The sequence below is a fragment of the Stegostoma tigrinum genome, chromosome 26 (genome assembly GCF_030684315.1).
Source record: "Stegostoma tigrinum isolate sSteTig4 chromosome 26, sSteTig4.hap1, whole genome shotgun sequence".
NCBI lineage: Eukaryota > Metazoa > Chordata > Chondrichthyes > Orectolobiformes > Stegostomatidae > Stegostoma > Stegostoma tigrinum.
This window is the reverse complement of record NC_081379.1, coordinates 43,248,404-43,262,359: the sequence shown is the minus strand read 5'-3', so window position 1 is coordinate 43,262,359 and position 13,956 is coordinate 43,248,404. Positions and strand designations below refer to the sequence as shown.

General features: G+C 41.4%; 1 protein-coding gene across 2 annotated transcripts in view; it reads left to right on the top strand.

Annotated features, from left to right (window-relative positions):
* The window catches only part of cdc45 (CDC45 cell division cycle 45 homolog (S. cerevisiae)), a 205,106-nt gene that overhangs the window by 39,422 nt on the left and 151,728 nt on the right, over positions 1-13,956 (top strand). For both annotated transcript variants that reach the window (XM_048556226.2, XM_048556225.2), the window contains 3 exons: positions 259-357; positions 3,943-4,101; positions 10,166-10,304. In XM_048556226.2, coding sequence (XP_048412183.1) covers positions 259-357; positions 3,943-4,101; positions 10,166-10,304 — 397 coding nt within the window. The remainder of the gene's footprint in view (positions 1-258; positions 358-3,942; positions 4,102-10,165; positions 10,305-13,956) is intronic.

Here is a 13,956-nt window from a genome sequence, read left to right as displayed (position 1 = left end):
TGTTGTTACTGATTTCAAACGTGCAGTTCTTTGGGAGATTTTTTGGTTGATATTTGAACTATTGCAAAGGTTATAGTTCTTGATTGGTTGAAATCTCAGATTATTCTTTGGCCTGTGTAGCACACTTTATTACATGCCTTTGCTAAGAGAGTCAGTGGCGTTGTAGTCATTACCCTGTTTATACTGCAAAGTCCACATTATTTTAGGTGCTGGATTTATCTAATTAAACCTGACTCTGTTTTCTCATTTATGTCATAGGCTCCCTCTGAAAGAAGTCAGGCAGAAGTTTAACTCCATGGACATCTCACTGAAGGAGAATTTACAGGAAATGATTGAGGAATCAGCTAATAAGTTTGGGTATGAACCAGAAAAATCTTAAATTTACAGTTACCAGATTACTCTTGCCCAATTTTACAGAAACCAAAGTGACAGCAAATTGCTCAGAAAAACAAAAATTATCCACGTATCGCTATGGCAGGTAGTTTCAGAAAGCACAAGTGTATATTAAAATTTTGATGATCAGTTTGAAGAATGCCTTTTTGAGAGAAGGATATAATTAGTTCTATAAATAGAGACTTTGAGTTTTGATTATTTAAGCCATTGCTGAACTGCATATGCAATCAGAAACAGCTTCTTCATCCTACTCCCATCCTGATGTTAAGGGTCGTGATAATCAGAGTAACTTTAAGTGTTCTTGATTGATCTTATACTCATTCTTTCCTTATGTACTATCTTACTACTTGTATTTTTTTAAATACATTATTTCTTGACACGTGGGTCATTAGCAAGGGCAGCATTTATCACCCTTCCCCTGATGCTAATGAGAAGGTCATGTCAGCCTTTTTTCTAAAATTAATGGTATCCCTGTGACAATGAAGGAATTAATCTGTACTTTAAGTGAGAATGGTATACAACATAGAATTGACAGTGTTGCCATGAATCTGCTGTCCTTAACCTCTACCTTTTTAGAATGATGTGTCTGAAACTTTGAGAGGTGCCTTTTGAAGGGTCAGTTACTTAATTGACAGGTTGGTTTAATTCAGAGCACCTACAGTCATAGAGTAATTCAGAAGGAAGCAGACCCTTCTGTACAAATCCTCCATGCTGACCATGTTTTCCAAACTAAGCTTGTCCTAGTTGCCTGCATCTGGCCCATATTCCTCTAAAGCAGGGGTGGGGAAACCTGCGATCTAGTGGCTGCATGTGGCCTTTTGGGGTACTAATTGCAGCCTTCTGCTTATTTGTCTGCAAGTAGTAACTCCGCCTTTTTAAATCTGTGTACCATTTTTGAAGTTTTTACTGGTAACCCAGTCAAGTCAAAAACTAAGAGCGTTAAAGGAAAAGAACAGAGTATTCAATGAAGAATGAACAGGTAGTTGCAGTGAAAGAGAAAATGATGTGTTTGGTCTGTGACTCCATAATTACAACAGTGAAGAAAGAAATGCATATCAGCATTTTGTAACTCATAAAGACCGCATATATATGCTAAACTGGAAGGAGACCCCCGAAAGTCTGCACTTAAGAAAATGAAAGATCAAAAGCAGCAGTGGTGGCAAATATTTAAAACGATGTCAGGACATGGGACTGATATCACTGAAACAACTAACACAGTACTTAAAAGAGGCAAGCCATTTAGCGATGTGGAAATCATAAGGGAGTGCATTGTTGAAGTTGTACGATGTTTAGATTCGGATTAGGTTAATAAGTACAAACAACTACCTCTTTCAAGAAGGATCCTAACTGGTGAGCAACATGAATTAACCTTCAATGTAACAGAACAACTTCATACAATATGCCAGAGGGAAGGCACTTACTATTCAATTGACTTGGATGAATGTACTGACATTACCAATTCAGCGCAGGTGTTATTTTTTATTCTTGTTAATAACTGTGGGTTTTCATTGTCACGAGGAGTTACTGGCTTTGGGTAACCTTACGATGAGGGCACATGGAATTGACTTCTTTACTATCTTCAAAGAAAAATGCCCTGAAGCGAAACTGAATTTATGCAGTTTTATAAATGTATGCACAGACAGTGCACCTTCCATGACAGGAAAACATGAAGGATTTGTTGTGTTACTACAAAAAGAATTGCCAGATCCAGATACTTTGATTTGCATCAACAGAATCTGTGTGCCAAACCTATTGTTTTAAATAAAGTTTTAGATGTTTTAAACTATGTTCAGGCAAATGCATCACAGCATCGCCAATTTTGCAACATGCTTCAGCTTGATGACAAAACATTGTGTGGATCTGCCATATCATTCTAAAGCGTGCTGGTTGTCTGAAGGATAAATACTTGTGATCCATTTTTGCAAAAGATAAAAAAGTTTTACAAGATATTCTGAGGAACTGAATGAACCATGTGAATTGTCAAGAGGATTTTTACAGAAATGCTGCGTTTTTATGTGATATATTGTCAAAGCAAAATGATTTGAATTTTGTTTTTGCAAGTTAAAACTAAATCTATATATGATAAGTGGCTAAACATCCAGGCATTTTTGGAAAAAGCTGACCTTTTTCAAAACTACTTACCTGATCAAGACTTTCAGCTGCACACTATCCTGAGCTGGAAAAGGTAATTAATAAAAAGTATACTAGCAAATCATTAATGAAATGCGACATGAGAGAATACATAGCAGTTCTAGACTCCTTGATTGAAGAATATGATCTCACTGAAAAACTCGCTTTTCAACCATACCTGATTGATGTCTCCAAAGCACCTGATGACTTACAGATGGAATTGACTGAGCTCTCAGAAGATAATATTCTGAAGTCTCTATTTGATGCTAAGAAGGATCCCATTGAAATATGGGAAAAATGCCATTGAATAACCATGTGTACATCAACATGCTCGTCGAATGCTATCTTATTTTGGCACAACCTGCAGTTGTGGATCAACATTTTCATACGTGACACAAAATGCGCTTGACATCTCGGATGACGGATATTCACCTGGAGGACCAGCTAAAACTCCGGCCAACAATGTTGGAACCAAATATCCCATTCCTATCTCACAATAAGCAATCACAGAAAAGTCATTGTGCTCCTAAGATGCTGCTTGGCCTGCTGTGTTCATCCAGCTCCACACTTTGTTATCTCATCAAATGGTTTGTTGTCTACATTTTTTCACTTATTAGTTATATTGTCAACTTTGCCAAACAAATGAATGTGTCTGCTGAATTTTTATTTTGTTTAAAGTCCTCATATAATAGCAGGCTTTAATTAAAATTTGTAAATATGCCAACAAAAATGTAACATTTTGTTGTATACATTAGCTTCTCAGCATTTAACATAATCAGATCTTGGTTAAATAAAATGTGGCCTTCCAATGTAAAAAGATTCCCCACCCCTGCTCTAAACCTTTCCTATTCATGTACCTGTGCAAATGTCTTTTAAATGTTGTAACAGTACCTGCATCTACAATCTCCATCCTCTTGCAGTTCATTCCACATACTAACTGTCATATGTGTAAAAGGTTGCCCCTCAGGACCCTTTTTTTAAATCTTTCTCCTCACACCTTAAAATTATGTTGTGTAGCTTTGAACTCCCTTGCCCTAGGGAAAAGACCTTTGCTATTCACCCTACCAAAGTTGAGCCATTGTGGCTTGCAGCTTCACAACAGATTTCAGCACGGAGTCAGGCTGATAGGTGCTACGTTATTAGAAGTGCAGTCCATGGGATGGTGCAATATACAAGTAAGCTCTTTCTGTACCAATGCAAAGTATTTTATCCGTTTAAAGAATGCTTCCCTTTTACACAGACTTGTATCATGACTGTAAACTGGGTTGTCCAATAGAAGTCATGTAAGAATTGATAGCAAATAGCAAAAGCAACATTCAATGCTTTGGAGTTATTGTTCTCTGTCATAGTCATTAGCTGGTTGTTAAAAATGACTTGTGATTGTCTCAATGTTGATGAAGGCGTTGTTTTTGTTTTCAGAATGAAGGATATCCGAATGCAGACCTTCAGTGTGCATTTTGGGTTTAAAAACAAGTTCCTTGCCAGTGATATTGTTTACTCAGCAGCTTCTCTCCTCGAGAATTTAGAGAAAGACAATGGAAATGAAAACTTCATTGAAGCCTTAGACAGCCTTTCCAGGTATTGCTTCTCTTTATTTATGGGCAGTATTTCAGTTGCACTGCAGATACTACTGGAATAGGATGGAACATGTTACTGGAGCAGATTGCTGTTTCTACCAAAAATCAATATAAAATAATTTTCAGGATTTTGTGTTCAATGTAATTGTTTGTCGAGAATGTATAGGCAGAGCTTTATGTTCTGAAGAAGAGTCATGTTGGACTCAAACCATTAACTCTCTTTCTGTCTTCACAGATCTACTGAGTATTTCCAGCAGCATTGTTTCCATGGCGGATTTTCCTGTTCTCTTTCAGCAGCTGTTTTATTGTCTGAGCACTGAGAAAACAGGGGAATTTTGCTGAACTAGAGTTCACAACTGTAAAGGGACCCACCTGACATTGCCTGTATTTGAATTGATGGACTGAGTATCGAATAAGTTCTCTTTACGTTGTGCACTTCTCCCAGCCTGATTGTTTCGTGCCCTTGCTATACCCAGAAAATCAAATGGATCCAGACACAGAAACAGGTAAAATTGGTGACACCACTCCACCCCTTCTCAATGTGCATCATGTTCTTTTGTAGCAGACATGTGATGAATTCACAAATAACACTGATTCCATCTGCAACTAATAGACACAGACTTGTTGGCTAATGCTTCCAGCAAAGGTAGGCAAAATTGGTCTTCGTGAATAAACATTACAATTACCAAATGTGTGGGAATTTTGCAACCGAGCAGTTGTGGTGATAGTTGTTTAAGGTGACAATGTCATATAGTATGAAGCTACGTGAAGATAAATCGCCAGACCATTAAGCTGCTCTCCCATTAAACTGGTGATGGTTTAACCTGCGGGCACCATGTCTCAGTTAGGAAAAAAGTTGACAGGGAGAACCCTTCGGGTAATCTCAGCCAGTGCAGAATCAAACCCACACTGTTGTATAGCTGAGACAAACAGAACATGTTCAGCATCAGGAAAAATATTCTGAGGTGAATTTACTCTAATTTGGATCCATCCCGAAACAAAGTGAGATTCATGCTTTTCATTGGAAAAGTTCCCTCAGAAATGCAAAGGAATCAGACAAAAGTAGCATTTTTAGCTGATGAAGGGGAGTTTGAGGGGTAACTAGATGCTTAGTCAAAGAATAAGATTTTAGGAAGCCTGTTAAAGGAGGATAGGTGGAGAATGTTAGAGAGAAAATTACAGGGTGTGAATCCAGTACAGTGTAGATCTGGCTGCAAATGGTGGAGTGCAGTAGTGCCCAAGAAGCTAGAGTTTTAGGAATTCAAAGGTTGAAGGAGATTAAATGTTTTGAGGCAATTGCCGCATGAAGGCAAGGCTTCCCAAACTGAGAGTTTTGAGATTTGGCTGTGTGAGCTCCCTTGTAAATAGCTTCAAGGTCCGTGAAGGTTATGCACCCCTATTCCACAGCTTCACCCATTTTTTTTTACAGCTCTGTGTCCCCTCTCCTGACTCCCACACAATTCTCTCATTGTGGGACCATGAAAATTCAAGCCAATGAGAAAATGTTTGGGTAGCTCTACAGGAAAGTAGTTATTTTAAATTGAAGGCATTGGAGATTTGAGGCATAACTTTTCAGAGCAATCTGAAATCAGAAGCAAACTGTCTGTCTGTAATTCTGCAAGCTTTTCAGATTTTATTTTCAGATAGTGATTTTCCCATATTTAATTTGTATATAACTGTCTCAAGAATAGAAGTGGAAGTTGTTTAATAAGAGTTCAGGTGTTTATTTGAAATCTATGGTTGCTGAGCTATTTGAATGAATAGCTATCTGTTTGAATGAGCAAGCCTGACAGTGAAATAGGCGCTTAGTAAAATAATGTTTTATTTTAAGTGTGCATTGGCAGGTTTTTTTTGTGGGAACTGACTGCAGGCGAGATTTTTTTTCTTTGTTCTTTCATGGCTGTGGACATCGCTGGCAAAGCCAATATTTCTTGCCCATTCCCTGGTTGCCTTTTAAGCTGAGGGGCTTGCTAAGCCATTTCAAAGTCGACTAAGTTGCTCTGTGCCTGAAATCATGTGTGGATCAAACTGGATAAGGGTGCCAAAGTCAAATTTCCTCCCTGAAAAGACATTGGTGAACAGAATGAGTTTTTACAACAATAGATAATAGTAGCCATAGTCATCATTGCTGTAACCATCTTTATATTTCAGATTTGTTAATTGAAATTAAATTTCACCACACGACATTATGGGATTTGAACCCATACCCCAGGACACTAGGCTGGGACTGTGGATTACTGTCCTATGACACTACCTGCATAAGAGCTCCCTCTAAATATATTAATGAACATTTCTTCTAAAATACTCATTCCGCGTTTTCCACAGAAAAATTGGAACAAAAATGAGATTGAACGGCCGGAAAATATTAGTCTGTCAAGGCTACCCCAATCTCCTAACCTCTTCCCCCAGTCCCTCAATCCTATAACTCTTAAAATCTCCCGGGAATTACATATATCTGTGTTACGTTTTCATGTCAGTAAGAAATAGAAAATAGTTTATTCTTCACCCTCAAACTGCAATCACTATCCCATCTATAGTGGTGTGTTTCAGCACCAATTTTCACTTTTTCCTGGTAAATCTATTTTTTGAGATGGCAGAATAAATTCATGGTTACGACAATAATTTTATGATACCTTGTGCACCTCTGTGATAGATGAGCAAGAAAGTTCAACACCTCTTATGCAGGTAGTGTCATAGGACAGTAACTTATGTTGGCTCAGGACAATCCAGTGTAGTGGGAAGTCTAACAATGGGAGAACATGGTGCAGTGCTGTAATGCCCTGTTTAGCCACCAGATGCTGTCCTCGTACTTGCAGATTTAAAAAAATACTCACCCTGTTCAGACATGTCTTCGTACATCTCTACCCCAGGTGGAACTTGAACCGAGACCTTCTGGCCCTGAGGTACTGTCGCCACTCCACAACACCCTTTTAAGCGGGAGGTGATACCTCTGTGCTACAGAAACATAGCACTATCCATTTACTTGAACCCTTCTCCGAAAGATGGTGCAGTGATCTTTTGAGGTTATTAATCTCAAACCAGGTTGTCATGTGATGCCATATCCTATCATTTCTGGTGCTTTCAAAAAGAAACCTTCTGACTTCTCCAGATCAGATCATGACTTTTGCTTGTTTTCAGTGTCAGTTGTTGGTTTTGCCTGCCATCTATCACTAGTTTGGTTGGAAAAAAACTACTTGAGAACAGAATTTGTGCATAATTTACTTAATTTGTTGCAAATGACAATACAAGAAATTAGGGATTGACCTTGTAGGAACTCCTTTTCTGTACTATTTTGTTTTGTTGCTTTAAGCACCAGTCGATATAGACGTAAGTAGTAACAGCCATAGATCAGCTTCAATTTAATCTTGCACAAACCAATATGAAGACTTGGGCAAAATATATGTGAGTTTTGTTTATTATGATTAAACAATTCTTTGTTATTAAGTTAATTCACCGGTAGAAATCTGAAATATCATTCTTCATAATCCAGTGTGCTTAGAATTGCGGCTTACCAAAAACTTTGTACCTATTCTACCTTTGATCTCTTCATTCCATGCATATCACTGCTAAATCAGACAGTATCAAAAGATGCAAAATGTGATACATAGATCAACATGATATATCTCAATCTACCCCCATTATCATAACTATTGAGTCTACTTAAACCTTTCAATTGCTGTATCAGTAAAAAGCAAGTGGTCACCAGAATAGATGCATGCTCATCACATAATCTGTCAGCTCCACATCCTTGTGCTTAGGCTTCCTTCAGCAAAACTGAACTCTGTTTTAACTCCATGTATGTCAATCCCACCAGTACTTGAGGTACACAGTGTTAATTTATATTCCCACAGAATCCCTACAGTGTTGAAGCAGGCCATTCTACCCATTGATCCTCCAAAGAGCATCACACCCAGACCTAGACCCTACCCTGTAACCCTGCATTTCCCATGAGCAATCCACCTTGCCTGCACATCTTTGGACAGTGGGAGGAAACCCACGCAGACACTGGGAGAATGTGCAGACTCCACACAGACAGTCACCCGAGGCTGGAATCAGACCCAGGTCCCTGGCACTGTGAGGCAGCAGTACTAACCACTGTGCCATTCTGATAGCTGAGAGGTTTCATGGTGCAATACCTTGCGTTATTATGTTTGTGTTATCCATCTGCCAAGTTCTCCTTAAAGCATTGAGTCTACGTGTACTTCAAAACAACATGATGTGCAAAAATGGATGGATTCTATGAATAATGAAGTTATGAATTGAGCCCAAACCACCACCACGCCCCCAAAGAAAAATAAGCTTGGATATTGACTTGGAACTTGCACTTCCCTCCAATTTCTCACCCGTGGAGACTGTTGTGAAATAATCATTTGGCCTTTTGTCTAGAAGTTCTGCTGGCCTTCACCTGAGGTTATAAATACAGGACAAAACCAAAAACCGTGCAGCATTTCACTGCTTATAGCTTTATGTAAATCTCTCTGACTTCACGTGCCGTCACAAGTTGACAGTAGGATAGAGTAAATTTCCGGCAGCCAATGGGGTGATATTGTGAGATGGTTTTCCATTCATTTGCTGTAACTTCAGTGAGAGAGCTGTGGGTTTCCAATTATATCTCTTTTAAAACACTCTCAATCTTGTTTTCATATCCATGGTTGTGGCACTCCCTTTCTCTTGAACTTCCTCCAGCTCTATCATCTTTGTGCTCCAAATGACTGTGCTTTTGCATGTCCTTCGTTTTACAACTGTTGAACAATTGCATGAGGCCTTCAACTGTCTGGTCCATAAGCTCTAAAATTCCATCTTGAAGACTCTCTGCTTCTTTACCTTACTGCCCTTTAAGACACTGTTTCAAACCTGTCTCTTTGTCTGCCTTTAAAGCTTTATTTATCTAATAATCCTTTCGTGAAGTTCTTTGGGATGTTTTACTCCATCATAGGGACTGTATAATTCTAAGTTGTTGACAGAGTTTGAGTGGAATAACCTACAGAAATTCCACCCACCTTACGACCGAGCCCACACAAAAACATTTCCACCATCTGCAATCTGATCCCACCACCAAAGACATTTTTCCCCACCCACCCTTATCTACTTTCCAGAGGGACCACTCTTTCCGTGACTCCCTTGTCCACTCCACACTCCCCTCCAGCCCCACCACACCAAGCACTTTTGCCTGCAACTGCAGGAAGTGCTACACCTGCCCCCACAGCACCTCCTTCATCCCCATCCCAGGCCCCAAGAAGACTTTCCACATGAAGCACATGTTCACCTACACATCTGCTAATGTGGTATACTGCATCTGCTGTACCCATTGTGGCCTTCTCTGCATCAAGGAAACTATCGGAGGCTTGGGGACCGCTTTGCAGAACACCTACGCTTGGTTTGCAATAAGCAACTGCACCTCCCAGTTGCAAACCATTCCAACTCCTTCTCCCATTCCTCAGACGACATGTCCATCCTGGGCCTCCTACAGTGCCACAACGATGCCATCTAAAGTTTGCAGGAACAGCAACTCCTATTCTGCTCGGGTGCCCTGCAGCCCAATGGTATCAATGTGGATTTCACAATCTTCAAAATCTCCCGTCCCCCACCACATCCCAAAATCAGCCCAACTCATCTCCTCCTCTCTACCTGTTCTTCCTCTCACCTATCCCGTCCTCCTACCGCAAGCTGCACCCCCATTTCCTACCTATTAATCTCATCCCGCCCCCTTGATCTGTCCGTCCTCCCTGGACTGACCTATCTCCTCCCTACCTCCCCACCTACACTTACCTTTGCTGGCTCCATCCCCACCTCTTTAACTTGTCTGTCTCCTCTCCACCTATCTTCTCCTCCATCCATCTTTGATCCACCTCCCCCTCTCTCCCTATTTATTTCGGAACCCTCTTCCCCTCCCCCATCTCTGAAGGGTCTAGGCCCGAAACATCAGCTTTCCTGCTCCTCTGATGCTGCTTGGCCTGCTCTGTTCATCCAGCTCTACACCTTGTTATCTCAGATTCTCTGCAGTTCCTATTATCTCTTATAATGAAGGTGTTGACTACTTTGTGATACCTCTTTTGGCTGTTTAGGAGTAACCCAGATAAGCTACAACAAGGTTTGGAACTCGCCAAGCAGCAGCTCCGAGCCATTCACCAAACAGTTGCTAGCTGCATTTGCACTAATCTCATCGTCTCACAAGGACCCTTCCTCTATTGCTATTTACAAGAGGTAAGAATCAACGTGGGACAAACTCTGATACTATTGGGGAATTTGAACTTAGAGTGCAGACTGACTGGAATGTAAACTAAATAACTGGGGAAGTAAAATCAGACTTGATAAACATATTTTACAATGGGTTCAGTGTCTGAAGCAGGATAACGCCACTTTTACAATGGAAGTATCCTGAGAAGCCAAGGTTTCCCACAAGCCATAACGTAATGTATCGAGGGCACTTACTGTAAAATCAACACCTGTAAATAAATTAAAGACTATTAAATTTGCAGGGTTTTTTCACCCTTTTTATTCAGGGATAAAAAGTAGCACTGACAACACTGTATTTATTGCCCATCCCAAGATGCTGCGAGTGTCTGTCATGGTACGTTCCTTTCCCTAATCATCGTAGAATCCGCACAGTATGGAAACAGGCCCTTCGGCTCAACAAGTCCGCACCAAACCTCAGAGCACCCACCCAGACCCATCCCCCCTATAACCCACTTAATCTACACATCGCTGAACACTACGGGCAATTTAGCATGGCCAACCACCTTGCCTGCTCATCTTTGGACTGTGGGTGGAAACCAGAGCACCTAGAAGAAACTGATGTATACACGGGAGAATGTGCAAACTCTACACAAGCAGTCGCCCAAGAGTAGTATCAAACCCGGATCTCTAGCACTGTGAGGCAACAGTGCTTACCACTGAGCCACCATGCTGACCCATGTTTCTTCACTTTCTGTATTTTATTGTGTTTATTCCCACCCCCATTGCAACTTATTTCTTTCTCCCCTAGTTATTACTTTGCTTGGCTGTAGTCTCTTGTCCCATGTACCACAGTAACAATCATCTGACGCCAAAGATCCATTTGCAGAACACTAGAATAATTATACAATTTAAATGCATATAAAGCTATATAAAAGTAAACTATTTACATATACAATTTGTGCCAGATCCTACAATTTCTTCCATCATTTCAATAGTGAAAATCTCAATTCCAAATCATTTGTTTCCTTGGGAAGAATGAACAAAAGCTCAGTAACTAGGCAGAATTCCCCTATAATTACAAGACTGTATACTTATAAAAAAATATGTGCAGCTATATCAAATAATTAAAAGGGAGTCAGATTTTTCCAGTAGAGGTATTAACTTTGCCTTCTTTAAATATTGCTATAATTTACTTTATTCAGATTTACACAATAATTTCCCCCAGACATCCTTTTGCACACGCCACCTTCAAAAGGATCAGTCTAAAAATCTAAAGATAAAATCTGGTTTATCAAATGGCTTTGTTTAGTGTGTTTCCCTTGCAAGATGAGATAATCACTTAAACAAACAAATGGAAACAAGGAGATTGTGGTGCTATTTGGTCCTGTGACAGAAGCACAGCCTGTTTTAAAATAAATTATTTCTCCTAAGTTTAACATGCAGCTGAAGATAAAGATGATTTGTGGAATTTTGACACAGACTACAAGCCTGAGCAAATGACACCTGAACTTGTAATTGTCAGAGTTGCATGGCACATCTTATAAAAGAATTACTTGGCAATTTGTTGCCACTTTTAAAATCAAAAGGATTGGCATCATTTTATGTAGCCCAGTATATTACTTGCACCGTGATCATTATCAAGCAGCAGATCAAAACTGCTTCAATTACAAGGCCTTGCTAGGAGCAGCAATGGGGAACTTTACAGCAAACTATAAACTGAATGAGGTTACTACTACAGCTAGACTAAACACTAAAAGCAGCAGACGACAGATGGTGCTAAATAGTCCCACAATAAATAAGTCCAAGCAAGTTGCATCTAGTCAAGAATGCTAGTGCAAAAGTAATAGGAAACACCATCTCTGTGTGTCTGTGTGTGTGTTGTGTTCATCTATGGTGTATTTGTACTTAGCGTGTGAATGCAAAGCTAAGGCTGAAGTGTTTGCAACTGCCTTGAGCCAAAAATGCAAAATCTTGGCTTTTATTGTGCTTCTTTCTGAAAACCCCACTATTATAGATGTATATATTATCAACTGATGCTGAGAACAGTAGGAAGGGAAAGGCTGGGTCCTGTTGATGGCTAGTGCCCCAGGATCCAAGTTGTACTGCCAACAAAACTAGGGTTTTCTCTGGCAATCACTACTGATTAAATTGCTCAATTTAGCTTGGTTATGAAAGCACCAGGCTCTTGGAAATTCAGTCACTCAAGAGAAAGCCTACCACAACTTTAGCGCAACTAGAGATGGACTCGAAACCATCATCTCCCAAACCATCCACGACCTCATTACCTCAGGTGACCTCCCACCCACCGCCTCCAACCTCGTTGTTCCCCAGCCCCGCACCGCTCACTTCTGTCTCCTTCCCAAAATCCACAAACCTGACTGCCCTGGTCGACTGAGATAACAAAGTGTGAAGCTGGATGAACACAGTAGGCCAAGCAGCATCAGAGGAGCAGGAAAGCTTGACGTTTCGGGTCGGGACCCTTCTTCAGAAATGGGGGAGGGTCGACTCATTGTTTCCACCTGTTCCTGCCCCACCGAACTTATCTCCACCTATCTCAACTCCATTTTCTCCCCCTTGGTCCAGGAACTTCCCACCTATGTCCATGACACCACCCACGCCCTCCACCTCCTCCAAAACTTGTAATTCCCTGGTCCCCAACATGTCATCTTAACCAAAGACGTCCAGTCTCTATACACCTGCATTCCCCATGCAGATGGCCTGAAGAACGTCGGCTTCTTCCTGTCCCACAGGGCCGACCAGTTCCCCGCCACTGATACCCTCATCCGCTTAGCCGAACTCGTCCTCATCCTCAAGAACTTCTCTTTCAATTCCTCCCATTTCCGACAGACAAAGCGGGTGGCCATGGATACCCACATGGGCCCAAGCTATGCCTGCCCCTTTTGTAGGTTATGGGAACAGCCCCTCTTCCGTAGCTACACTGGCACTAAACCCCACCACTTCCTCTGTTACATTGATGACAGTATCAGCGCCACCTTGTGCTCCCACGAGGAGCTTGAACAGTTCATGCACTTCACCAGCACCTTCCACCCCAATGTTAAGTTCACCTGGACTATCTCTGATACCTCTCTCCTTCCTGGACCTCTCTGTCTCCATCTCTGGCAACCACCTGGAAACCGATATCCATTTCAAGCCCACCGACTCCCACAGCTACCTACAATACACCTCCTCCCACCCACCTTCTAGCAAAAATGCCATCCCCTATTCCCAAATCCTTCGCCTCCGCCACAACTGCTCCCAGGATGAGGCATTCCACTCCCGAACATCTCAGATGTCCTCGTTTTTCAAGGATGGCAACTCCTCTCCCCACCCCACCCTACGCAGTGGTTGAGAACGCCCTCAACTGTGTCTCCCACATTTCCCGCAACTCATCCCTCATACCCCATCCCGCAATAACAACCAAAACAGAACCTGTCTCATCCTCACGTATGACCCCAACAACCTCCAGATTCAACGCATCATCCTCCGACACTTCCACCATCTGGAATCTGACCCCACCACCAAAGACATTTTTCCCTCCCCACCCTTATCTGCTTTCCAGAGGGACTGCTCTCTCCATGACTCCCTTGTCCGCTCCACCCTTCCCTCCAGCCCCACCACACCCAGCACTTTTCTCTGCAACCGCAGGAAGTGTTACACCTCCCCCCCTCATCCCCATCCC